The 26,632-nt window shown below is 45.0% G+C and overlaps 3 protein-coding genes across 3 annotated transcripts in view; all 3 read right to left on the reverse strand.

Moving 5' to 3' along the window:
* LOC309549820 (uncharacterized protein) overlaps positions 1–16,659 on the reverse strand; it is a gene marked incomplete at both ends in the record, with an annotated part of 28,938 nt that extends 12,279 nt beyond the window's left edge. The window contains 2 exons of the mRNA XM_082250323.1: positions 4,211–4,857; positions 16,423–16,659. Coding sequence (XP_082106449.1) covers positions 4,211–4,857; positions 16,423–16,659 — 884 coding nt within the window. The remainder of the gene's footprint in view (positions 1–4,210; positions 4,858–16,422) is intronic.
* The window catches only part of LOC309550260 (uncharacterized protein), a gene marked incomplete at both ends in the record, with an annotated part of 1,652,360 nt that overhangs the window by 91,197 nt on the left and 1,534,531 nt on the right, over positions 1–26,632 (reverse strand). The window contains one exon of the mRNA XM_082250668.1: positions 25,190–25,693. Coding sequence (XP_082106794.1) covers positions 25,190–25,693 — 504 coding nt within the window. The remainder of the gene's footprint in view (positions 1–25,189; positions 25,694–26,632) is intronic.
* Positions 25,900–26,632, reverse strand: part of LOC309549821 (uncharacterized protein) — a gene marked incomplete at its 3' end in the record, with an annotated part of 279,510 nt that continues 278,777 nt past the window's right edge. Inside the window, exons 6-7 of the mRNA XM_082250324.1 lie at positions 25,985–26,233; positions 25,900–25,943 (exon numbers count right to left, since the gene is read on the reverse strand). Coding sequence (XP_082106450.1) covers positions 25,900–25,943; positions 25,985–26,233 — 293 coding nt within the window. The remainder of the gene's footprint in view (positions 25,944–25,984; positions 26,234–26,632) is intronic.

Genomic DNA, 26,632 nt, shown 5'->3' on the forward strand with positions numbered 1-26,632 from the left:
ATTGCATGCCACTGCCAAGCTTGTTGTCTACCAGTACCCCCAAGTCCTTTTCCATCCTAGACTCACCCAGAGGTTCCCCCCTAGTGAGTAGCTTGCTTTCTGGTTTCTGGCACCCAGGTGCATTACTTTACATTTTTCAACATTAAACCTCATCTGCCATGTAGTTGCCCACCCCGTTATTTTGTTCAGGTCCGCTTGCAAGGTTTCCACATCCTGCATAGAAGATATTGGCATGCCTAATTTAGTATCATCTGCAAATACTGAGATTGTACTAGATATCCCCTCCTCTAGATCATTTATGAATAAATTAAACAGGATTGGTCCCAGGACAGAACCCTGGGGGACCCCACTTTCCACACCCGCCCAATCCGAGTACTCCCCATTAATCACCACCCTCTGTACTCTCCCCTGGAGCCAGTTCTCTATCCAGGTACTCACCTTATGGTCCATACCTACCTTCCTTAGTTTGTACAGTAATCGTTTGTGGGGAACGGTGTCAAAGGCCTTTGCAAAGTCCAGATACACCACATCCACAGGCTTACCTTTATCTAGGTGGCAGCTCACTTCATCGTAGAAGGTTAATAGATTGGTTTGGCAATGAATCCATGCTGATTACTACTTATAATACCAGTTTCATTACTAAAGTCTTGTATGTGGTCCCGTAACATCCCCTCCAAAATTTTGCAGACTACTGATGTTAGGCTGACCGGCCTATAGTTACCCGGGATATATCTCGGCCCCTTCTTAAATATTGGTACCACGTTGGCTTTTTTCCAATCAGCTGGCACCATACCCGTCTGTAAACTATCCTTAAAGATCAAGAATAATGGTCTGGCAATCACCTGGCTGAGCTCATTTAGAACCCTCGGGTGCAAGCCATCCGGTCCCGGGGATTTATTTATGTTAAGTTTCTCTAGTTTAGCTCTAAGTCTATCTTCTGTTAACGATGGCGGCACTTTCTGAGGTGTATTATTGGCCTTACAAGCTGGGTTCGTGTAGCCCCCCAATTCTTTTGTGAAGACTGAAGAGAAGAAATTATTTAACACTTCCGCCTTTTCTCTGTCCTCAGTGGCCATATTTCCCTTATCATCTTTTACGGGGCCAATGTGTTCTGGCCTCGCTTTCTTACTGTTTATATACTTAAAGAACTTCTTAGGGTTCTTTTTACTCTCCTCCGCTATATGTCTCTCGTGTTCTTTTTTAGCCGCCCTGATTTCCTCTTTACATTTCTTATTGAACTCTTTGTAATGCTTAAATGCTGCCAATGACCCCTCAGTCTTGTATTTTTTGAAGGCCTTTTCTTTAGCACTAATATACATTTTTATGTTGGAGTTTAGCCATCCAGGGTTTATTTTTGCTCTTTTAAATTTATTTCCCTTTGGAATGCACTGGCCAATCCCCCTGTTTAGTATGCTCTTGAAGCACTCCCATTTTTCCTCCGTGTTCTTTGTTTCCAGGGTTCTATCCCAATTGATATTTTCTAGCAGCGAGCGCAGCTTTGGGAAATTGGCTCTTTTGAAATTCAGTGTCCTTATATTACCCCTCAGCTTCCTATTACTGTAATTAATACTGAAACCAATTGACCTATGGTCACTGTTTCCTAAGTTGTCCCGTATTTCTATATCCATGATCAGGTCTGTATTGTTGGTAATCAGTAGGTCAAGTACCGCATTGTTTCTTGTCGGTGCATTCACCATCTGACCCATAAAATTGTCCTGCAAAACATTTAGGAACTGCCTAGCCTTGGCTGAGTGCGCGGTTCCTTCTGCCCAGTCTATATCTGGATAATTAAAGTCCCCCATTATAATGACATTTCCCATCCTTGCTGCCAATCCTATCTGTAAAAGGAGGGCCGCCTCACCCTCCTCCCTCTGGTTGGGGGGTCTATAGCATACGCCCAATATTAACTTCCCCACCGTGCCATCCCTTTGAAGCTCTACCCATAGGGATTCTGCCTCATCCATAGCTCCATTATTAATATCATCCCTCATATTTACCTGTATGCTGTTCTTAATATACAGACATACCCCTCCCCCTTTTTTACCTTCTCTATCTCTGCGATAAAGGGAATACCCCTGAATGGTCGCCATCCAGTCATGGGAGCTGTCAAACCAAGTCTCAGTTATCCCCACAAAATCTAAGTCCTCCTCAAACATCAGCAGCTCCAGCTCTCCCATCTTGTTGGCCAGGCTTCTGGCATTGGTATACAAGCCTCGTAAATGGCGTGGGGTCCCCCCAAAATCCATACCAGATCTTAACCTGAGCATGCAGTTCGGCAAGTCAGGAAAAGGGGGACAAGCGAGCGCCCCCCTTCTAACCCATACAAGGCCACATGCCCTCACCATGGGGTGGGGGTGGGTGTTTTGTGGCAGTTCTGCCCCCCCCACCCCAAAGCACCTTGTCCCCATGCTGATGGGGACAAGGGCCTCTTTCCCACAACCGTGGCCTGGGGGTCTGCAGACAGGGGGCTCATCATAATCTGAAAGCCCCTTTTAACAAGGGGACCCCAGATCCTGCCCCCCCCCATGTGAATGAGTATCGGGACCATAGTACCTGTACCTATTCACTAAAAAAAGTGTCAAAAAGCAATAAATACAAACACAATTTTTAAAAAATTCTTTATTAAAAAATAAAAGCCAGCCTCCCCCAATGTAGATCCGTCATCAATCACAACGCCCGCCGCACCCAAAAAAATAAATAAAAAAAAAGACGCTCTCGCCATCATGGAGGCCCTCTGCCTACTGCAGGTTCCGCATTTACATTGGTAAGAGGCGGGGCCACCTGTCTACATCACCTTTTTTCAATATTGGCCCCTAAGGGCCTGGTATGGACTGGGGGTCTGGGGAGCACATCATTTTTTTCTATTGCCGGGAAATGCCGGCATTCTTTTCTTTCCATTCATCTGTCAGTGGGGAAGCCCGCTGACAGCTGATGAGTCATGGTTAGTAAGGATGCGGGCGGGCGGCTTCCCGGCTTGCTGATTAACAACCACCTATTTCTTCACACAGAATTAGCATCAGTCGATTGTTTTTTTTTGACTGATCCGAATTCGAATCGTTCTGAAAAGTTGGAATTCATTAGAAAACCAATAAACAAAACAAATTTTAACAGATTTCAACAAAATTCATTACAATTTCATTTGGAGATTTGGATACATCCGAATCTAGGAATAACCAAAAATATGTCGGAATTTGTATTCACACCGAAACGAATTTCATGTGTCTAACACTTAATGGCCACCCGCTAGCAGCTGGGCTCCCAGCCAATGCAAATGGCCGCCGGTGGCAGGGCCCACTCTCCAGGCATGGATCCTCTACATATGTGTGCCATAACACCACCCCGCTGATAGCTGGGGACTCGATGACCACTCGGGATGTCCTGGAAGACTTCTGGATACCAAAGGAAGCTCCTGACATCCGCACAGCTGCCCAGTACCAGACCAGCCGACCAATACTTCCAATAGGTAGGAAAACTTCATACAGAAATGGACCTATAAGTGAGGAGGACAAAAAAGGAATGCAGCCATTGGCTAATTTTGAACATTTATAGGGGGGGCGAGGGCGGGGCTACCCAAAGGTATGCGGCCATGGACAACTGTCAGGAAAGCACATTATGGCCACTAGATTGAACTGACCATTATAGGAAATCCCAATTCGCCATGACTGGGGGAATGCGGGTCACATTTCATCAACACATTTATAACAACCAGATCTGTAAGCGTTTGTGAAATCTTCCTGCACAAAATGTACTCAGCCAATGAAAGGTAAGGACTCCATTTTTATTTTTCTCCTGCTATCAATGTTTAACACTTCATCCATGTCTTTGGTGATCTCTGATCTCCTTATGAAGTGTTTCTTACATGATGAAGATCAGCCATGGAGTATATCTGAGGTGTATATCAGGGTGTGCTTCTTCCCCATATGTCCACCAACATTCATATTGAAGACATTTCCCGCACTCAAGGCACTAATACACCTCCAGGGTTGTGTGGGACCCCTGATGTACAGGAAGACAGGACTTCAGTGCGGAACATTTCCCTCACTCAGGACAGGAAAATGGCTTCTCACCCGTGTGAGATCTCCGATGTCTGCAAAGATGGGACTTCCGTGAAAAACATTTCCAGCAATCAGGACAGGAATACGGCTTCTCAGCAGTGTGCGATCTCTGATGCATGGAAAGATAGGACTTCTGTGAAAAACATTTCCCGCACTCAGGACAGGAATACGGTTTTTCACCAGTGTGCAATCTCTGATGTCTGGAAAGAGTGGACTTATCTGAAAAACATTTCCCACACTCAGGACAGGAATACGGCTTCACACCAGTGTGCAATATCTGATGTCTGGAAAGAGCAGACTTCAATGAAAAACATTTCCCACACTCAGGACAGGAATACGGCTTCTCACCAGTGTGCAATCTCTGATGGTTGGAAAGATCAGACTTCTGTGAAAAGCATTTCCCACACTCAGGACAGGAATACAAGTTCTCACCAGTGTGCAATCTCTGATGTCTGGAAAGAGCGGACTTATCTGAAAAACATTTCCTACACTCAGGACAGGAATACGGCTTCTCACCAGTGTGCAATCTCTGATGTGTGGAAAGATATGACTTCTGTGAAAAACATTTCCCGCACTCAGGACAGGAATACGACTTCACACCAGTGTGCAATTTCTGATGTCTGGAAAGAGCGGACTTATCTAAGAAACATTTCCCACACTCAGGACAGGAATACGGCTTCTCCCCAGTGTGGAATCTCTGATGTCTGGAAAGATATGACTTTTGTGAAAAACATTTCCCACACTCAGGACAGGAATGCGGCTTCTCACCAGTGTGCAATCTCTGATGTTTGGAAAGATCAGACTTTTGTGAAAAGCATTTCCCACACTCAGGACAGGAATACAGCTTCTCACCAGTGCGCAATCTCTGATGTCTGGAAAGAGCGGACTTATCTGAAAAACATTTCCCGCACTCAGGACAGGAATACGGCTTCTCACCAGTGTGCAATCTCTGATGTGTGGAAAGATATGACTTTTGTGAAAAACATTTCCCACACTCAGGACAGGAATGCGGCTTCTCACCAGTGTGCAATCTCTGATGTGTGGAAAGATATGACTTTTGTGAAAAACATTTCCCACACTCAGGACAGGAATGCGGCTTCTCACCAGTGTGAGATCTTTTATGCACATTAAGATTGGATTTAAAACTGAAACACTTCCCACACTCAGTACAGGAGAACCTCTTATCTGGTGGAAGGACAGCACCGTCCCCCACAGTCTGAGGTTCCTCAGGATAAGAGGAATACGATGGTCCGGCACCCTCCCTCACAGTCTGAGGTTCCTCGGGATAAGAGGAATACGATGGTCCGGCACCGTCCCTCACAGTCTGAGGTTCCTCAGGATAAGAGGAATACGATGGTCCGGCACTGTCCCTCACAGTCTGAGGTTCCTCAGGATAAGAGGAATACGATGGTCCATCTACATTGTGTGGTGCCGGATGGACATTTGAGGTAGCCAGGTTTTCTCCTGGACTATACTGTGTGATGTTCTCATCTTCTACTTTACAGTCTGGAGACAAAGTGAGACAATCCTCTGAGGTTTTCCTCATCTCCGGTCCATGTACTAAAATAGAAATAAAAAGATTTACTAGACATCAGCAGATTGGTTCCTAAACCAGGACTCCGCCCACATCAGGCAGCTTTGTCTCTGAGGATCATACAATTCCCCCCTCAAGGTAACTAGTAAATGGGTCCTCTGATCTCCTACCAGTTCATTTCTTTATTCATGGACCTTAGTCAGAGAGTGAGGAAACAACGAGAACTGTCTTTTATAGGAGTGACAGTGATGAGGGGATTATAGGACGAGTGTCCCCCCCCCTCTATCACACATTGCCATCTTCCCAACACAAGAAGTCCTGCACTTCCTTATTTACTCCATGATTTAGTCATGAATAACAGCGGGGCTGAGCCCCACCAGAGGTCAGAGAGTGAGGATGGGGGAGAACAACCAAGATGAAGACTGGACTGATCCTGAAGACCACCATCATTGGGTTACTGACTCCTCCCTCATTATTACTTTCTGTTTAAGGTTCCAAAGTTTGAGAATGTTATCACATTATTATCACCATGTAAAAGTCTGTCCTCCAATCAGATCATCAGATATAAAATGTAATATAAAATTAATAATACATCGGTGCAATCATGTAGTGTAAAGGATGGTGTATAAATATTCACAGAAACATTCACCCAATGGCAGCTTACATTCAGAAAGTTTCTTTCACTAAACACAAAAACAAATAAAATGCAGCCCTAAAGAAAATGAAAATAAAATTTCTTCCCCCAAATCTGTAGACAATAAGTCTTCCTCTTCCTCCACGGTATATATGGGGAGGATATAAAATATGGGCGGAGCCTGCGCAGGGACGTCCCATCTCAGCCATCCCAGGGAAGGGGTATCTGAGTGAAGGATCACATTGTGAAGCTTGTTTAGTCCGCACTGCTCAAGTCCCGGCTTTGTAATTCTATCATCTTGGATTTTAATGTTGAATAAAGCAGATAGACGGAGGGCACTAGAGGGGGTGTCATTTTCTACCCTCCCCCCCCATATATACCGTGGAGGAAGAGGAAGGAGGAGAGGAGTGAGCGATATCCCTAGAGGGGGAAGGGATCTGTGGGACTCGCTGGTAACACAGGAGTCAGATGGGAAGGTGAGTGGAAGTGACCACCAGCACCTTTCTCATCTGCAATTTCTGCACTCGCACTTTATCATTTATATTGGCCCTGACTGATGACACGTGTCACATGACACACATTTCTATCCTCTTATTGGACGATCACATTACTATTTATTCATTTCCTGACACTGTTTAATAGATTTCATATATTTGAATTGTAAGTCTGATTGTTACACGGCGCGGTGATATCGCACAGATTGGATTATTATTTCCCACTTATTGTCTACAGATTTGGGGGAAGAAATTTATTTTTATTTTCATTTGATTTTTTATCAGATATAAAATGTCCAGCTGGTAGGAAATGAGCTTAACAAAGAGAATCCATATTATGTGTATACAGTATCTGACAAAAGTAAGTACACCCCTCACATTTGTGTAAATATTTTATTCTATCTTTTCATGTGACAACACTGAAGAAATTACACTTTGCTACAATGTAAAGTAGTGAGTGTACAGCTTGTATAACAGTGTAAATTTGCTGTCCCCTCAAAATAACTCACCACACAGCCATTAATGTCTAAACCGCTGGCAACAAAAGTGAGTACACCCCTAAGTGACAATGTCCAAATTAGGCTCAATTAGCCATTTTCCCTCCCCGGTGTCATGTGACTCATTAGTGTTACAAGGTCTCAGGTGTGAATGGGGAGCAGGTGTGTTAAATTTGGTGTTATCGCTCTCACTCTCTCATACTAGTCACTGGAAGTTCAACATGAGGGCAAAGAACTCTCTGAGGATCTAAAATAAAAAGAATTGTTGCTCTACAAAAAGATGGCCTAGGCTATAAGAAGATTGCCAAGACCCTGAAACTGAGCTGCAGCACGGTGGCCAAGACCATACAGCAGTTTACCAGGACAGGTTCTACTCAGAACAGGCCTCGCCATGATCGACCAAAGAAGTTGAGTGCACGTGCTCAGCGTCATATCCAGAGGTTGTCTTTGGGAAATAGACGTATGAGTGCTGCCAGCATTGCTGCAGAGGGTGAAGGGGTGGGGGAGGGGTCAGCCTGTCAGTGCTCAGACCATACACCGCACACTGCATCAAATTGGTCTGCATGGCTGTCATCCCAGAAGGAAGCCTCTTCTAAAGATGTACTGTGACATGTGTCACAGTACATCTTTAGAAGAGACTATACATCTTCAGTATGTCACAGTACATGTGAAACCAACATGTACTGTGACATACTGAAGAAGAGCATGATCCCCTTCCTTCGGTGACTGGGCCGCAGGGCAATATTCCAACATGATAACGACATCAAACACACCTCTAAGATGACCACTGGCCTGCTAGAGAAGCTGAGGGTAAAGGTGATGGACTGACCAAGCATGTCTCCAGACCTAAACCCTATTGAGCATCTGTGGGCATCCTCAAATGGAAGATGGAGGAGTGCAAGGTCTCTAACATCCACCAGCTCTGTGATGTCATCATGGAGGAGTGGAAGAGGACTCCAGTGGCAACCTGTGAAGCTCTGGTGAACTCCATGCCCAAGAGGGGAAAATTATAGTGGCCACACAAAATATTGACACTTTGGGCCAAATTTGGACATTGTCACTTAGGGGTGTACTCACTTTTGTTGCCAGCGGTTTAAACATTAATGGCTGTGTGTTGAGTTATTTTGAGGGGACAGCAAATTTACACTGTTATACAAGCTGTACACTCAATACTTTACATTGTAGCAAAGTGTCATTTCTTCAGTGTTGTCACGTGAAAAGATAGAATAAAATATTTCCAAAAATGTGAGAGGTGTACTTACTTTTGTGAGATACTGTAGCAGTCGGTAGAGGGGTTAGAGCAGAAGTCTGTAATACAACATAGAGTATATAGCGCAGGGGTCAGGAGTCATAATATCGGTATTCAGTAACCAGTGGTGGATTACATGTATTTATATCATGTATGTATTTAGTTTTAATGACCCACCTGTGCTGATCTCTGTAGGAGTGTCCTCCTCTATAAATGTCCCCGTTATTCCATCCTCCTCCATAGACTGCTGATCATCCCTCACATACCTCTCTTCTTCTTCTGCTTTTACCTCAAATTCTATATCAATTGGATCTCCACTCTAAATCAAGAAAATTAGAGAGAATATCATCTGTAAAATATAAGCTTTAATATTGTGATATTATGAAAAAAAAAAAAAAGAAAAACACATCCTCTCCAGAAGTCCATGTTCTAGATGCTCCAATCCACCAACCTTGTAACATTGAGGGATGGTGTGACCTTCCTGTGTGGAATCCCGGGAATACAGAGGACGGGGACATCTCTCTGGTGGGTTTCTGTAGCTGGATGACTCCACCATGGTGTCCTGGTACAGATCTTTGTGTTCCTTTAGAAACATTGACTCCTTCATCACCCCATCCTCATCATCCTCCTCTTTTATCTCTTCTTTAACCTCAACTTTAGAATCTCTCAGGTTTCCACTCTGAATATATAATAAAAATGACATCAATGGTAACAATGCAGATAATGTACAGATCCTAATGATACTATCAGTGATTGTTCCTCATCTACCTGATGATGGTGAGGGATGGTGTGACCTTCCTGTGTGGAATCCCGGGAATACAGAGGACGGGGACATCTCTCTGGTGGGTTCCCATTACTGGATCCATCTGTAGGAAACACACACACTGACTGAATACATTGTTTCTATGTGTTTATCAGATGATGGGGGATCTAGGTGGACCCTCCGTACTGCTCTCTCCTTTACAATAAAGTCTCCTCTTACCCGGTGATGTGAGGGGCGGCTGATTCTCCATCATGACGTCCTTGTAGAGATCCTTGTGTCCTTCTAAATACTCCCACTCCTCCATGGAGAAATAGACAGTGACATCCTGACACCTTATAGGAACCTGACACACACAATGATACAGTCACCATCCAGACACATCCCTTGTCTATTACTGGATAATGTCCCAGAATTCCCAGCACCGCTCACCTCTCCTGTCAGCAGATGGACCATCATGGTGGTCAGTTCCAGGATCTTCTGCTCTATGTTCCTCTCAGGTATAGGAGAAAGAGGTGGAGGCACCACGGTGGGGCTCTGAGTCCTGCTCCATCCCCCTGAGATTGGCTCTCCACTAGACTCCTTCACTACAACATAATCCTACAAATCAGGAGAAAGATAAAACGATATCAATCATCTGACATCATCTACATGTCTATAATAAGAACATGGTCTATTGACCAGATTAGATGGTGACCTCCCAGATTCCTCCTCACCTCTCTGGTCAGGTCTGTGTTTTATTAATAGAGGTAAGAGTGATGTCATGAAAAATTGAAAAAAGTGCGCTAATAATAAAGTTGTGCTGCTACCAAGATCCAATGTGTGGAAATGAATGTATGTACTGCTTGACTCAGCTGACTCCTGTGCTCGGGATGCAGGCAGTATTGCATCCCGAGCACAGGAGCCAGCTGAGTCAAGCAGTGCACAAGAAGGAGAAGAAGAGAGGATCCTGCTGCAGCAGAGCTTTAGGAATCCATAGAAAGAACCGCTGAGCGCACAGGATACAAACCAGACTCTCCTCCCCATCCCTCCACTGCCAGGCTTTCTCTACAGCCTCCCTTTTTAAGGATTTCTTGTCTAAATGGATTTTTTTTTGTATGACTAAGTGGATCTGAGCAGGAGAAGGAGAAAAAAGTGCCTAGAAGTAGAGGAGAAGTAGCCGATCGCCTTGTGCTTTCTGGGAATATTGGTCATAAAGGCCCATTGGACACAGGACACTTAGCAGGTGGAATTGCTGTGGATGGTAAATTGAGGACAAGTGCCAGGAGAAACTTTCCCATCATTTCAGTACAGGAAGAAAAGGAACATTTTTGAAATGCTCTCCATTTCTTTACATCTGGTAAGGAGCTGTCTGAACATTTGGTGAGGGGATAATTGATTCACCCTGAGTTTCTTGAGGTGTTATCAGGAGTTTCTCAATAGCGATCATTTATATGCCTGTAACGGGGTTTTGAGGACGCCCCCTAGTGTCTTTGGGGTCCCTAACCCTAGTTAACTCACTATGCCTGACAGGCGGATCCTGAGCCTCCGCTATATGGTAGCTGGGGTACATGTCTGCGGCAGTGCCTCCACCCAGTGGGGCATCCGGGGTAGGGATGTGGGGTCCCACTGGGAAAATACTTGGTGCAATGAGACTGACACAGCCTAACTGGAACTAACTTTATATAGTAAGTAGCAAATGAACCAACATACATAGGAAAATACAATAGAGTAACACAGATAACAATGCAATGTGGATTTTCCTCACCCACCCACTAGCACACCTGCGTCCCACCCCCTTATCTTCACCCTAATGGCCGTTGGTGCACATAGGAGAGTTGGGGCCCTTATAAGTCCTGTTCCACAGAGTCATTGAAGCAGCCTGAGCTGTGCAATGTCCACTCTGGACCTCAGAGTCTTTACTGTGAGTGAGGAGACAGGTGCCCTGTGGTGATACAGGGAGAGGCTTGGCTTACCCTCACAATGCAATTTACCAGATCAGTCCGCTGCAGTCTCCTCTCACTGGATTCACCAGACGTCTGGACTCAGTGTGTGTCTTTGCCAGGGGTCCCTCTCTCAGCTGGTGTGGTCTTGGGTGAAGTAGTTCTCTCAGCAGGGTTCTATCTTTGTGCTGCAGTCTTTCACAGCTAGTCACATGTCCTTTCTCTGGCTGAGCATGTGGTAACTTCTAGAAGTCTTCCATGACCTCCTTCTTCAGAGCTGTGCAGGAAATGCTCCCAGGACATTAATAGGTGATAAAGCCTGAGCAGAAGGATAAGAAGTCATCCAGAGCTGGTCTCTATCTCCCTCAGTCTTCTCATCTCCTCACACACCACTTCCTGGTCACACTGTGATGATGCCACAATCATGTGACTGAAAAGGCCAAGTCCTGTGTTCAATGCTCAATGTTTTATTAACAGCATACTGAGTCCATCTGCCATCTACTGGGCATTTCAGATAATACAGCCTGTGTAAAATCCACAGGGCTACATGCCCTTTTGCATTTTTTATCTGGTAAGAAGCACATTTAGAAGGTGGTGGGGAAACTGTCACCAACTTGTCGTGATCACTTCATCACCAGTTTATTTTCATCACATCATCATCTTTTCGTTGCACAAAGACTGAGTTTGTTCAACAGATATATTGGACAATTTGTGTCATTAGGCTGTTGACTCAGCATATTACCTTCATTGTTTTATATTGTATCTCACCCGGTGGACAATTTACTGAGTTTTGGATATTTTCTTTGGACTTTTATGTGTGGGCACGGTGTTGACTTAGCACATGTTTGAACACTTATCAATTATTGTTTGAATTGTTATCACGTGGTGGATTATATATTGCAATTTTGTATATATAAGAGTGATGTCATGTGACCTCCCAAAATCCTCCTCACCTCTCCGATCAGCAGGTAGATGATCTCCAGGGTGTGGCTTAATAACCTCTCAGTCATGTGACTCTGATCCTCCTCCATCCTCAATGGTGTGGTGGTCATGTGATCTATGCGGGTTTCTCTGTAGACGGATAATGAAGAATTATCTGGATTGCATTGGTTGGACAATATTAGGATAGGGATATAAGGGGTTATAGGCGGGTTGCCCCTAGTGGGAATTGGAACATGTAGATTGGGTTAATTAGGGGGATCTTTTTATAAAGAGTGGTCACAGGTTATCTGAGACCATCAAGACCAATGCAGAGCCCAAAGCCCTTGATTGGACAGGAGGAGGGACAGTCCACTGCCAGAGTGTAGGGGAATAGAGAAGAGTGCCCGTATTGAGGGATCAGAGGATCAGATAAGTAAAAGTGCTTTCACTGGTTCCCTACACCAAAATTACCATGTAACCCTTGAAGTGGGGCTGCCCCCATTATACAAGGGTAAAATGCTCATTTGGGTTTTGGTAATTTTTTGTTTCCCCAGAGATGGGCTTTAAACAAAATTACATTTTCACACACGATAAAATCTGCATGTTATGCTTGTAAAAACAAAGCGCCCCCCCCCACACACACGCACACAATTATGTCAACTCTTAAAACTGTGTGTCCCCATGAAATAGTGTCTAAATTCGCTACCCAACATGGTGCAAAGACAACGCTATAAAAGACGGCCGAACGATTGGCCTTCTTTTGTCCAGGGCTGTCGTGTCTGTTGAAAACTGTCGTGACTGCACACAAATTTTGTCGGCCAACAGCAGCCGACTGCAGAAGTAATGTCATGTGATGGTTAACTTTCCATGTGTTTTTTTTCTTTTCTGAGCATGCCCAGTCTTGCAAATCTGCTGATTGTCGGCCGAATTCTGTACTGACTGGCGAACAATCGGCCGTTCTGGTGTTGGCCAACAAAAATTTTAATGCCTACACGACTGATTCTTTTCGGCCGAAAGTGCGTTGTCGGCTGTCGGAAGCATCATACTAACAAGCCTACAATCGGCCAATCGGTCGTCGGCCGAATATTTACGGCCGACAATCGGTACTTGTGTACGGGGCTTTATACTCCGCGCCTCTGGTGAACCTGTGCCACACCAGTTACCCGGTAAGCCACTCCTCTTACGTCAGGCTCTGCCACGTTACCCCGTGACAAGCGCCTACAGGTCATTCGTTTAGAGAAACCCGGTAATAATGGCCCCAGAATCATTGCTCTCACTCTAGTGTGCGGCCAATACCCCCCTTTGTGACAGCGTAATATAAATGACAGGTCCTCTTTAAGGAGACATTAGGGGTCTATTATACCTCCAACGCCACCTATGGACCCCAGTGAAGCTGATGAAATACAGATCAGGATTAACCAGCTTTTTCACTGACTACAGTGACCAGGGAATGATGGCACTTAACCTGGAAGTGATGAAATGCTCATCTCTTCTGGATTCATTCACCAGAGAGGAGATCTGAGAACTGATCACCCTCCACTCCATCCACCATGCCGATCCTGGTCACATGGTTAATATAGTGAGGCATGGGGATATTTGTATCTTCAGAGGAAGTGTGTGAAAGGGCAAGTTTCAGGAGAACCCAAATCCGAATCTCATCCCTCGTTACAAGAGACTGCTAAGGTGAGAAGATGATTGGTGGGAAAGGTGACAAATCTCCAGAATGAAGAGAATTTTTTGACCCGTAAGTGGAGGAATGTTCTGACCCTGAAGGGGTTACTCTAGGTTTCCACACTATATATGTGTGTATCATCATCTGCTGGAGATAAAAGACGTCACAGTGACTATGGAGGAAGAGGACGGTCATGACGGGGGGGTTGCTGGGTGTAAACAGAAAATAAGATCTTATTACCTTGTCTGCTACCACGTCCAGCAATGTCTCCTCTCTACTTCCTCCCAACTCACCTTTCACCCGAAAACGTCTTTTATACTTGACATCACTTCCTGTGACATCACTTCCTGTCTACAATTGACATTACTTCCTGTCTTCTATAGATACTTTCTGTCTGTGTAGAAGTGAGATCACCACCTTGTGGAGCTCAGAGGAACTGCAGCCCTGAGAAATGTCTCATAGGGTGAACACGGCCTTGTGCTGTGTGTGTATCTACTGTATATCCTTATAGATGGGTCATCTCCACTCCCACCAAGGGGGGAGAAATATATTACTGCCTATTACCATCACACGCTCAACCCCCCCCCCCCCCACCCTTTCCTGGCCAGCCAGGCTGCATGCTCGGATTAACAGTTTGGTATTTATTTCCTGGTTGACCTCACACAGTTGTTTTTTGGTTTCTTTGATTTTACCACTTAAGCCCCGGAAGATTTTACCCCCTTCCTGACCAGGCCCTATTTTGCGATTCGGCACTGCATGACTTTAACGGACAATTGCGCGGTCGTGCAACGCTGTACCTAAACAAATTTAAAGCCCTTTTTTTTCCCACAAACAGAGCTTTCTTTTGATCACCTGTGCGATATTTTGATCATGCGCTATAAACAAAAAAATAGCGACAATTTTGCAAAAATAACAATATTTTTCACATTTTTTATATGAAATTCCCAAAAAAAATGTAAAAATCAAAATTTTTTAACATTTTTGGCCAATTTGTTTTCTGCTACATTTGTTTGGTAAAAAAAATCGCAATAAGCGTATTTTAAATTGGTTTGCGCAAAATTTATTTCGTTTTTCAGAGTATTCAGAGTCTGGAATGTAATTTTGGGGGACTCAAAATTTGGGGGTGTGAAAGAAAAAAGTCTTTACTACTTTCCAACCTCCCTATAGCAGTTTTATTGCTACAGGGCAGCCGTGCTGCTCAGAACCCCATATATAGACGTGATCCTGCACTTCCAGGTAGTGTGCGCAAGTGCGCTCTGCCAGCGGCCCCCTACCACTGTGATTGTACACAGCAGGTCCCGCAGACGCGATGTCCGCCGTCACCCGCTGATCGTTCGGTACACAGGCAGAATGGCAATCCGTCTATGTAAACAAGGCAGATTGCCGTTCTGTTAGTAGGGAAGGCATAGATCCTGTGTTCCTGCAAAGCAGAGGCACTGATCCATGCCTTCCCCTAGTAAAAGCACCTCCCCCAATACACAAACACTGGCTAGGCACACATTTATCCCTTTGATCGCCCCTGATGTTAACCCCTTCCCAGCCAGTGTCATTAGTACAGTGACAGTGCATATTTTTAGCACTGATCACTGTATTGGTGTCACTGGTTCCCACAAAGTGTCAGTTAGTGTCTGATTTGCCCGCCGCAATAAAGTCCCGCTGTAAGTCACCGATCGCCGCTATTACTAGAAAAAAATTCCATAAAAATATCCCATAGTTTATAGATGAGATAACTTTTGCGCAAACCAATTAAAATACGCTTATTGAGATTTATTTTAAACAAAAACCTGTAGTAGAATACATATTGGCATAAATTGATGAAGAAATTAGATTTTTGTACTTTTTTTATTGGATGTTTTATAGCAGAAAGTAAAAAATATTGTTTTCTTTTTTGCTTATAGCGCAAAACTTTGAAACCGCAGAGGAGATCAAATACCCCCAAAACAAATCTCTATTTGTGGGAAAAAAGGACATCAATTTTATTTGGGTACAGCATCGCACGGCCGCGTAACTGTCAGTTAACAAGTTCAGCCCTGGAAGATTTACCCCCCTTCATGACCAGGCCATTTTTTGTGATACGGCACTGCGTTAAGCTAACTAAAAATTGCGCGGTCGCGCGACGCTGTACCCAAATAAAATCAAAGTCCTTTTTTTCCTACAAATAGAGATTTATTTTGGGGGTATTTAATCACCTCTGCGGTTTTTATTTTTGGCGCTATAAACAAAAAATGACGACACCTTTGAAAAAAAAAAATATATATATTTTTTACTTTCTGGAGAGTGGCACCTGTAAAAACAATCAAGCGGCTGAACAGCCCATATGATTGATTTTACAGTGCAGGGAATACAGTGCAGAAAAAGAAGATATGTGAATGATGCCTGTAGCTCCACCCATCATCCAGATATCTTCACTCAAAGTCCATGACGTCATATGAGGTCGTTGGGCAGGAAGTGGCTTATTACAGGAGAATAATGTCCACACACCCCCCTAAGCATCCGCTTATTTGTAGAGACATAAACCATTTGGAGTGCCAGAATCCCAATCTTCTTCTCATTGGCAGAATGTCAAGGATTTTGCAGACACAGGAAATTAACTTTTCAACGTTAGCAAGCATGTTGTGTGAAGGTCCTTCTTCATTATAATGACAATGTGGGGGAGAGAAATTCTCTGCACCTTCCTCCAGTACGGCATCCATATCCTCTCCATTCCCTCCTGTCTCTGCATCCTCTAGGACTGGCATATCGGGATCTGACTCCGGTTGGGAAGCTGGAGCGGGAGAAGAGGCGAGGAGTTTTGGAGCTCTGGACAAAGATGGCCATATTAATACGTAATCTGTCCAAGGAATGGCGACAGAAAATTCTGCTTTGGTCAGGTAGCCCACATGTTGTGTGTCTGAGATAGAGCTAGAACCAGAAACGGACATTGGTGGTAAAGTATGGAATTTATATACAGTCCACTATTTTAGACAGATAAGACAGGGTCACCCTGTACCTCTGACCATTACTCTATTATTCTTTAGGATAGAATCAATATTTTTCATTCCAACTTCCATTGCATTGGAAGAGAGGCAAGGGTTAACGCAAGTTCACAGGCTGTAACTGCAGACAGATATACACCTGAAGAACAAGACCAACACAAAGTTACCATCAGAAGATGCTGCAACCACCCATCCACATCCAATTATCATGATTGAGTATACCCTTTAACCACTTTACCACTAAGTACTGTAATAGTACTGCGGCAAAGTGGCTCGTTCCCGTCTGACGACGTAGACCTACATCCCCAGACTCCTCCCCTGTAGGCGGCGCTCGCGCGCCGCCGGAGGCACGCTCCCGCTGTTTTCATTCACAGCGGGATTCGGGCCAGGGGAGGAGCAGCGGCCATCGCCGCTGCTCTGCCCCGATCGTCGGGGATCTAGTGTGGAGATCTGCCCGCCTGTGTAAACACAAGCGGGCGGATCTCCTCAGTGACAGGGAGTGACAGATCGGAGTGTTCAGCATAGCTGGACATCCGATCTGTCCCGGTCTCACACAGTCACCTCCCCCCCACACGTCAGTAAGCACCAGACATACATTAACCCCTCCCTCTTCAATAAAGTTAACCCCTTCCCTGCCAGTGTCATTTTTACAGTAACAGTGCATATTTATAGCACTGATTACTGCAGTAATGTCACTGGAACCCCCAAAAGTGTCAAAAATGTCAGTCAAGGGTCCGATCTGTCCGCTGCAATGTCGCAGTCCCGCAAAAAAAATCGCAGATCGCCGCCATTACTCGTTAAAAAAAAAAACACCAAAAATGACATAAATCTTTCCCTTTGTTAGTAAACGCAATAACTTTTGCGCAAACCAATCAAAATACGCTTATTGCGATTTTTTTTACCAAACATAGGTAGCAGAAAACAAATTGGCCAAAAATTAAAAAAAAATTTGATTTTTACATTTTTTTGGGGGGAATTTCATATAAAAAAATGTGAAAAATATTGTTATTTTCTCAAAATAAACGCTCTTTTTTTGTTTATAGGTCAAAAAGTAAAAATCGCAAAGGTGATCAAATACCACCAAAAGAAAGCTCTGTTTCTGGGAAAAAAAGGACGTCAATTTCGTTTGGGTACGGCGTTGCACGACCGCGCAATTGTCAGTTAAATTCGCACAGCGCCGAATCGCAAAAAGTGGCCCAGACGTAAGACAGCAAAATGCTCTAGTGGTAAAGTGGTTAAGGACACAGCATCCTCCAATGACAACTCATATGGCTAAGCTCATGAAGGCCACATCAAGCAAATAGGTGACTCATTATCAGGGGTTGTTCTCTCAGAGAATAGGTGCAGGAACTCCCCCTTTCTTTGCCCCTACCCACCTCTGAGCATTATACCTAGGTTACACCCCCTACCCACCTCCGAACACCATTCCTTGGTTCCACCCTCTACCCACCTCCAAGCATCATTCCTTGGTTCCACCCTCTACCCACCTCCTGAGCACCATTCCTTGGTTCCACCCCTACCCACCCCCTGAGCACCATTCCTTGGTTCCACCCTCTACCCACCTCCGAGCACCATTACTTGGTTCCACCCTCTACCACCTCCTGAGCACCATTCTTTGGTTCCACCTCTACCCACCTCCGAGCACCATTCCTTGGTTCCACCCTCTACCCACCTCCGAGCACCATTCTTTGGTTCCACCCACCTCCAAGCAACATTCCTTGGTTCCACCTCTACCCACCTCTGAGCACCATTACTTGGTTCCACCCCTACCCACCTGTGAGCACCATTCCTTGGTTCCTCCCTCTACCCACCTCCGAGCACCATTACTTGGTTCCACCCTCTACCCACCTCCAAGCACCATTACTTGGTTCCACCCTCTACCCACCTCCAAGCACCATTTCTTGGTTTCATCCCCTACCCACCTCCCAGTACTGCCCTTTTTGACAATACTGAACCAGGTATCATTTTGTGGTGCTAAGTAATTTGTATGGGATTTGGTAATGATAACAAGAAAACAGTAAAATAGATTCCCTGCAGCCAGTAACAATAAAGACCCCCACCAGTATCAATAGTTTCCCTAACAACAATGAAGCACCTGTAACTAAATCCCCCCTAGCAACAATAGACTCCTGGCTGCAACAAAAGATGTCCGCACAGCCAGCACCAATAGACTTTCCATCAGCCTGCAACAACAGACCTATCCCTCAACAGTAGATCTCGCCCAGCAACAACTGACCCCTGAAATGTAAGACCCACCCCCAGCAATAGTAGGTCCTCCACCAGCAACAAAAGACCCCCCTGCCAAAATAGATCCCCTCCATCTAGAATAGACCCCCCAGCAGCGAGCAGAAATAGACCCTGCAGCACACTCCAGCACCCCTTGCCATTATATACAGTCAGTGCTAGAGGTGTCCTAACTGCATTCTCCCGCATTGCCGCTGAAAAAAATCTCTGCTTATTATGCTGGAAAACCTCCTCCTGTTCATAAATGCCTAATCTGACATCCTGCAATGCAGGTAGAAGTGTCCCAGTTGGGGTTTGAACTGAGCAACCCAGTGCTGCAAGGTGATGACCACTAAGACATTCTGCTGCTCTGTCCTTCTGTTCAATTTGCACCACTCTTCTGGAATGACCTTCTAGCTTAACCACCATAGGGAAAAAAGGTGAAAGAAAATTCTGCTTTCGTCATGTTGTGTGCCTGAGATAGAGCTAGAACCGGATACAGACATTGGTGGTAAAACTGCTTCCTACTCCGGTACAAGAGACACATTGTCACTCCAAGGCTGAGTATTGAGTGGACCTTTGGCAGAGCCAATCTTCTGCGATTTAGAATTGGCTCCCTTTCTCCTGGTCTCCACCATAGCTATAAGTGAGGGTATTCCCCTGTGGGGTACTCATGGAATAGGGTGCAGGAGATAGGGCGCAGTGTGTCTGAAAGGAGTACACGGAAACCCAGGTGTTGACTGTCCTGCAACAAGTGGTGAAAGGGCACCGGAGTACCTTATTACGGTTCTAGATGGAAGTGGCATTAAAGGGTGTGACCACCTGAGACTGAGCTCTGAATTTTAGCGCAAAGTTTGAAAAGCTTACGCCGTAAGGGGAATACATTCCAGACTTAGTAATGTTTTATAGAGTAATGGTCAAAGTTACAGGGTGACCCTGACTTATCTGTCCTGAATACTGGACTGTATATAAGGTCCATGCTTTAATCGTCATGGTGGACATACCCCCGAAGAGGTCCTCAGGGACTGGGTTCCATAGTTTTGAAGTTCCATAGTGATGAACTACAACCCTGGACCTGTATAGCACCCTGCGGCTAACTCAACACATTACACCAAGTGCCATAGGGAGCACCTCAAATTTGATGTCCCTTTAAAATAACTCAACACACAGCCATTAATGTCTAAACTGCTGGCAACAAAAGTGAGTACAGCCCTAGGTTAAAGTGTCAAAATTGGGCCCAAAGTCAATATTTTGTGTGGCCACCATTATTTCTACCACTGCCTGGTTGCTGCCACACATGCTTGACACCATCTGAACCAAATAGGTTTATCTTGGTCTCATCAGACCACAGGACATGGTTCCATAATCCATGTCCTTAGTCTGCTTGTCTTCAGCAAATGTTTGTGGGCTTTCTTGTGCATCATCTTTAGAAGAGGCTTCCTTCTGGAACGACAGCCATGCAGTCCAATTTGATGCAGTGTGCAGTGTATGGTCTGAGCACTGACAAGCTGACCCCCCACCTCTTCAATCTCTGCAGCAATGCTGGCAGCACTCATACGTCTATTTTCCAAAGACAACCTCTGGATATGACGCTGAGCACCGCACTCAACTTCTTTGGTGGACCATGGCAAGGCCTGTTCTGAGTGGAACCTCTCCTGTTAAACCACTGTATGGTCTTGGCCATTGTACTGCAGCTCAGTTTCAGGGTCTTGGCAATCTTCTTATTGCCCAGGCCATCTTTATGTAGAGCAGCAATCCTTTTTTTCATATTCTCAGAGAGTTCTTTGCCATGAGGTGCCATGTTGATCTTCCAGTGACCAGTATGAGAGAGTGAGAGCGATAACACCAAATTTACCACATCTGCTCCCCATTCACACCTGAGACCTTCTAACACTAATGAGTCACATGACACCAGGGAGGGAAAATGGCTAATTGGGCCCAATTTGGACATTTTCACTTAGGGGTGTACTCACTTTTGTTGCCAGAGGTTTCGACATTAATGGCTGTGTGTTGAGTTATTTTGAGGGGACAGTAAATTTACACTGTTATACAAGCTGTACACTCACTACTTTACATTGTAGCAAAGTGTCATTTCTTCAGTGTGGTCACATGAAAAGATGAAATGAATAAAATATTTACAAACGTGTGAGGGGTGTACTCACTTTTGTGAGATACTGTATACTTTATTTTGTACCTTGGATCATCAGGACAGATACCTGTATATACAACACATTTTGGACGGATTTTTCCCGCCTGTGTCCACCCCAGGTCGGGTTAATTTGTTGGGGGTTGGAAGGAAGGCCGTGTGCTAGTAAGCCATGTTTGTATTTATTATGATGTACATAAATACAGATTATGTTCTATGTTTATGAAACACTAATATCGAGTCTGTTTATTTTAAGAGAAAACTGTCTGTACATCTTCATAGTCCTGAAGAAGCCTTGTGTGAAACGCGTTGACCAGTGAACAGACGAAGATAGAGGAATATGATCCGAAGCAAACACAGTGACGTGCCTCCATCCCTAATGCAAACAGAAAACATGAGGCCGGTCACCAACTAAGATATCCAAAAATGGAATCTGAACGTAGTCATTTATTATACATACAGTAATTGATGCAAATGTTGACATCAGTAACAAATATGATGCAGACATGTATACAAAAAAAGCTGACACAAAGAAATCCATATAGTAAGGAGATTGTTATAATAGTAATAAGATATATTCAGTAATAAAGTACATGGCCGTCACTAAATGTTACATCTAAGTGAAGAGAGGAAATATCTATACCTACACCAACCTTATAATATATACCAACTTATCCTTATATATGTATGATGTACATGAGTGAAATTAGTAGGAGACATTGATCTCCTTTGTACGAGCTGAGCTCAGTTTGGGGCCAGTTTCCTCATTTTATTGAGATCTGGTTGTAGATAAATCAATAAATGTTATTTTAGGATAAATCCATGGAGTTGTCATCTGTCTCATGCTGTGCCCTTAAAGTCCACACATATGACAGTGGTTCCTTGTGAACATCTGTAGGTTCCCATTTCTCTGAACAGATAGGATGTTGGGACTCTCAGGATAGCTCTGGTTTTTCTTCTCCTATCCAAGTTCTCCAAATAAAACATAAAAACACATCCCCTAGACTGGTCATTGGAGACAACGAGCGGAAGAGTGTGTGCACCTGGCTGTGTGAAAATACCCTGCATCTGGCTGTGGAGTAATCAGTGGGAGGCCCGGGCAAACCAATATCCAAGCGGCTCCTGCGGGGGTACCATTACGCAGAAAGCAAACCTTGCTTCAACAAACAGTTCTCTCCTCAGGACAGAAAAGAAGACAAAGGTAGGCGACTGCACCAAACTTTGATAAGATGCTGCAATGCACATCGATCACCCAGAGAGCAGAGTCCTCTCCATAGGTTTTCCTTTTGGTTACTCCCTAGCACCCCCATGGCGTCTGCTCCCTTCTGCTGACCTCAACCCAAACATACTCACGTGTCCCGGACCTCTTCCACAGGGCAATCGATGCATCCGCAGGGCGATCCCGATCCTAGAGGCAGGAACACAACTGCTATATCTGGGTTGGGCACGCTTAGGAGACATGTGCAGAGTGGAAACATTTGTTTTGTTTTGGATAGATTCGTTATGTCACTAATTTCGTTTCATTCTGGAATTTGGAATTCTTTTAGTTTGGTTTTGGAATTTGTATACTTTTGTTTAGTTTTTGTTAACTTTCTTTTCGTTTTTGGTAAAATTTGTTTAGTTTATTAATCTAAAGAATTCAAACTTTTCAGAAGGATCAGAATTCTGATCGGTCGAGAAACGATCGACTTGATTCGAATCCTGTGTGAAGAATAGCTGGTTGTTAAGCAGGGGGCTGGGAAAACGGCCGCCCACATTTTTACCAACCGATGACTCATCAGCTGTCAGCGGGCTTCCCCACTGACAGATGAATGGAAAGAAAAGAATTCCGGCATTGCCCGGCAATAAAAAAATGTTTAAAAAAATGACGTGGGGTCCCCTCCCCCCCAGTCTATACCAGGCCCACGCCAAAATGTTAAAAAATAAATGGCGTGGGGTCCCCCAAAATCCATATCAGACCTTTACCTGAGCATGCAGTTCTGAAGGTCAGGAAAGGGGGGACGAGTAAGACCCCCCTCCTAACCCATACCAGACCATATACCCTTAACATGGGGGGTGGGTTATTTGGGGCACCTCTCCCCTCCACCCCAAAGCACCTTGTCCCCATGTTGATGGGGACAAGGGCCTCTTCCCCCTCAACCGTGGCCTGTGCTTGTGATGGTCTGCAGGCAGGGGTCTTGTCCTAATCTGAAAGCCCCTTTTACCAAAGGACCCCCCCAGATCCCGCCCCCTCCCCCCATGTGAATGAGTATCGGGACCATAGTACCTGTACCAACTCACCAAAAAAGTGTCAAAAAGTAATAAAAACACACACACAATTTTTGAAAAATCCTCTATTATAAAATAAAAACCAGCGTCCCCCGATGTAGATCTGTCATCAATCACAACACCCGCCGCACCCGAAAAAATAAATTAATAAAGATGCTCTCGCCATCATGAAGGCCTACTGCAGGTTCCCCGTTTCACATCTTTTATATAGGTAAGGGGCGGGCCACCTGTCTACATCACCTGGTGCCACCGCCCTTTCTGATGTCAGGGACCCAGAATGCACCGATCCATGAGGCCAGAAGGGGCAGTGCCTCCAGGTGATGTAGACAGGTGACCCCGCCCCTTTCCTATGTATGGAGGAGGAGCCTGCAGTAGGTTTTTTATAAATAAAGGATTTTTCAAAATTTGTGTGTGTTTTTATTACTTTTTGACAATTTTTGGTGAATAGGTACGGGTAATATGTTCCCGATACTCATTCACATGGGGGGGGGGCGGGATCTGGGGGCCCCCTTGGTAAAAGAGGCTTTCATATTATGACAAGCCCCCTGCCTGCACCTGCAGACCCCCACAAGCACAGGCCACGGTTGTAGGGAAGATGCCCTTGTCTCCATCAACATGGGGACAAGGTGCTTTGGGGTGGGGGGTCATAGCTTACCCAAAGCACCCACCCCCCCATGTTGAGGACTTGTGGCCTGGTATGGTCGATCGTTAATTTGTCTGATCCGAATTTGAATCATTCTGAAAAGTTGGAATTTCGTTAGAAAACGAATAAACAAAACAAATTTCAACAAAATTCATTACAATGTCATTTGGAGATTTGGATACATCCGAATCTAGGAATAACCAAAAATTTGTCGGAATTTGTATTCGCACCGAAACGGATATCACGTGTCTAACACTTAATGGCCACCCGCTAACAGCTGGGCTCCCAGCCAATGCAAATGGCCGCAGATGGCAGGGCCCACTCTCCAGGCATGGATCCTATACATATATGTGCCATAACACCACCCAACTGATAGCTGGGGACTCAATGACCATTCGGGACATTCTGGAAGACTTCTGGATACCAAAGGAAGCTCCTGACATCCCGCACAGCTGCCCAGCACCAGACCCGCCCACCAATACTTCCAATAGGTAGGAAAACTTCATACAAAAATGGTCCTATAAGTGAGGAGGAGAAAAAAGGAACGCAGCCATTGGCTTATCCTGAACATTTATGGGGGTGGGGTCTTATGGGGGAGGAATGAGGGCGGGGCTACCCAAACGTATGCTGCCATTGACATCTGTCAGGAAAGCACATTATGGCCACTAGATGGAACTGACCTTTATAGGAAAACCCAATTCATCATGACTGGGGGAATGCGGGTCACATTTCATCAACACATTTATAACAACCAGATCTGTAAGTGTTTGTGAAATCTTCCCGCACAAAATGTACTCAGCCAATGAAAGGTAAGGACTCCATTTTTATTTTTCTCCTGCTATCAATTGCCAACACTTCATCCATGTCTTTGGTGATCTCTGATCTCCTTATGAAGAGTTTCTTACATGATGAAGATCAGCCATGGAGTATATCTGAGGTGTATATCAGGGTGTGCTTCTTCCCCACATGTTCACCAACATTCATATAGAAGACATTTCCCGCACTCAAGGCACTAATACACCTCCAGGGTTGTGTGGGACCCCTGATGTACAGTAAGACAGGACTTCAGCGAGGAACATTTCCCTCACTCAGGACAGGAATACGGCTTCTCCCCGTGTGAGATCTCTGATGTCTGTAAAGAGTGGACTTCTGTGAAAAACATTTCCCGCACTCAGGACAGGAATATGGCTTCTCACCAGTGTGCAATATCTGATGCTTGGAAAGAGTGGACTTCTCTGAAAAACATTTCCCGCACTCGGGACAGGAATATGGCTTCTCACCAGTGTGCGATCTCTGATGCTTGGAAAGATCGGACTTCTCTGAAAAACATTTCCCGCACTCAGGACAGGAATAAGACTTATCGCCAGTGTGAGATCTCTGATGTCTGTAAAGAGTGGACTTCTGTGAAAAACATTTCCCGCACTCAGGACAGGAATACGGCTTCTCACCTGTGTGCAATCTCTGATGCTTGGAAAGATCGGACTTCTCTGAAAAACATTTCCCGCACTCCGGACAGGAATACGGCTTCTCACCAGTGTGCAGTCTCTGATGCTTGGAAAGAGTGGACTTCTCTGAAAAACATTTCCCGCACTCAGGACAGGAATACGGCTTCTCACCAGTGTGTGATCTCTGATGTGTGGAAAGATAGAACTTCTGTGAAAAACATTTCCCACACTCAGGACAAGAATACGGCTTCTTACCTGTGTGCAATCTCTGATGTCTGGAAAGATTGGACTTCACTGAAAAACATTTCCCGCACTCAGGACAGGAATACAGCTTCTCACTGGTGTGAGACCTTTTATGCACATTAAGCTTGTATTTAGAACGGAAACACTTCCCGCACTCAGTACAGGAGAATCTCTTATCTGTTGTAAGGACGGCACCATCCTTCACAGTCTGAGGTTCCTCAGGATAAGAGGCATACGATGGTCCGGTACTGTCCCTCACAGTCTGAGGTTCCTCAGGATAAGAGGAATACGATGGTCTGGCACCGTCCCACACAGTCTGAGGTTCCTCAGGATAAGAGGAATACGATGGTCCGGCACCGTCCCTCACAGTCTGAGGTTCCTCAGGATAAGAGGAATACGATGGTCCATCTACACTGTGTGGTCCCAGATGGACATTTGAGGTAGCCGGGTTTTCTCCTGGACTATACTGTGTGATGTCCTCATCTTCTACTGTACAGTCTGGAGACAAAGTGAGACAATCCTCTGAGGTTTTCCTCATCTCCCGTCCATCTACTAAAATAGAAATACAAAGATTATTACTAGAAATCAGCAGATTGGTTCCCCTAAACCAGGACTCCGCCCACATCAGGCAGCTTTCTCTCTCAATTGCCCCCTCAAGGTAACTAGTAAATGGGTCCTCTGATCTCCTACCAGTTCATTTCTTTATTAATGGAGCTTAGTCAAAGAGGAAGACAAGGAGAACTGTCTTTTATAGGAGTGACAGTGATGAGGGGATTATGTCCCCTCCCCCTCTATCACTCATTGCCATCTTCCCAACACAAGAAGTCCGGCACTTCCTTATTTAGTCCATGATTTAGTCATGAGCGGGGCTGAGCACCACCAGAGGTCAGAGAGTGAGGATGGGGGAGAACAACCAAGATGAAGACTGGACTGATCCTGAAGACCACCATC

Source organism: Pelophylax lessonae, assembly GCF_965119305.1.
Source record: "Pelophylax lessonae genome assembly, chromosome: 3".
In the NCBI taxonomy this organism is placed as follows: Eukaryota; Metazoa; Chordata; class Amphibia; order Anura; family Ranidae; genus Pelophylax; species Pelophylax lessonae.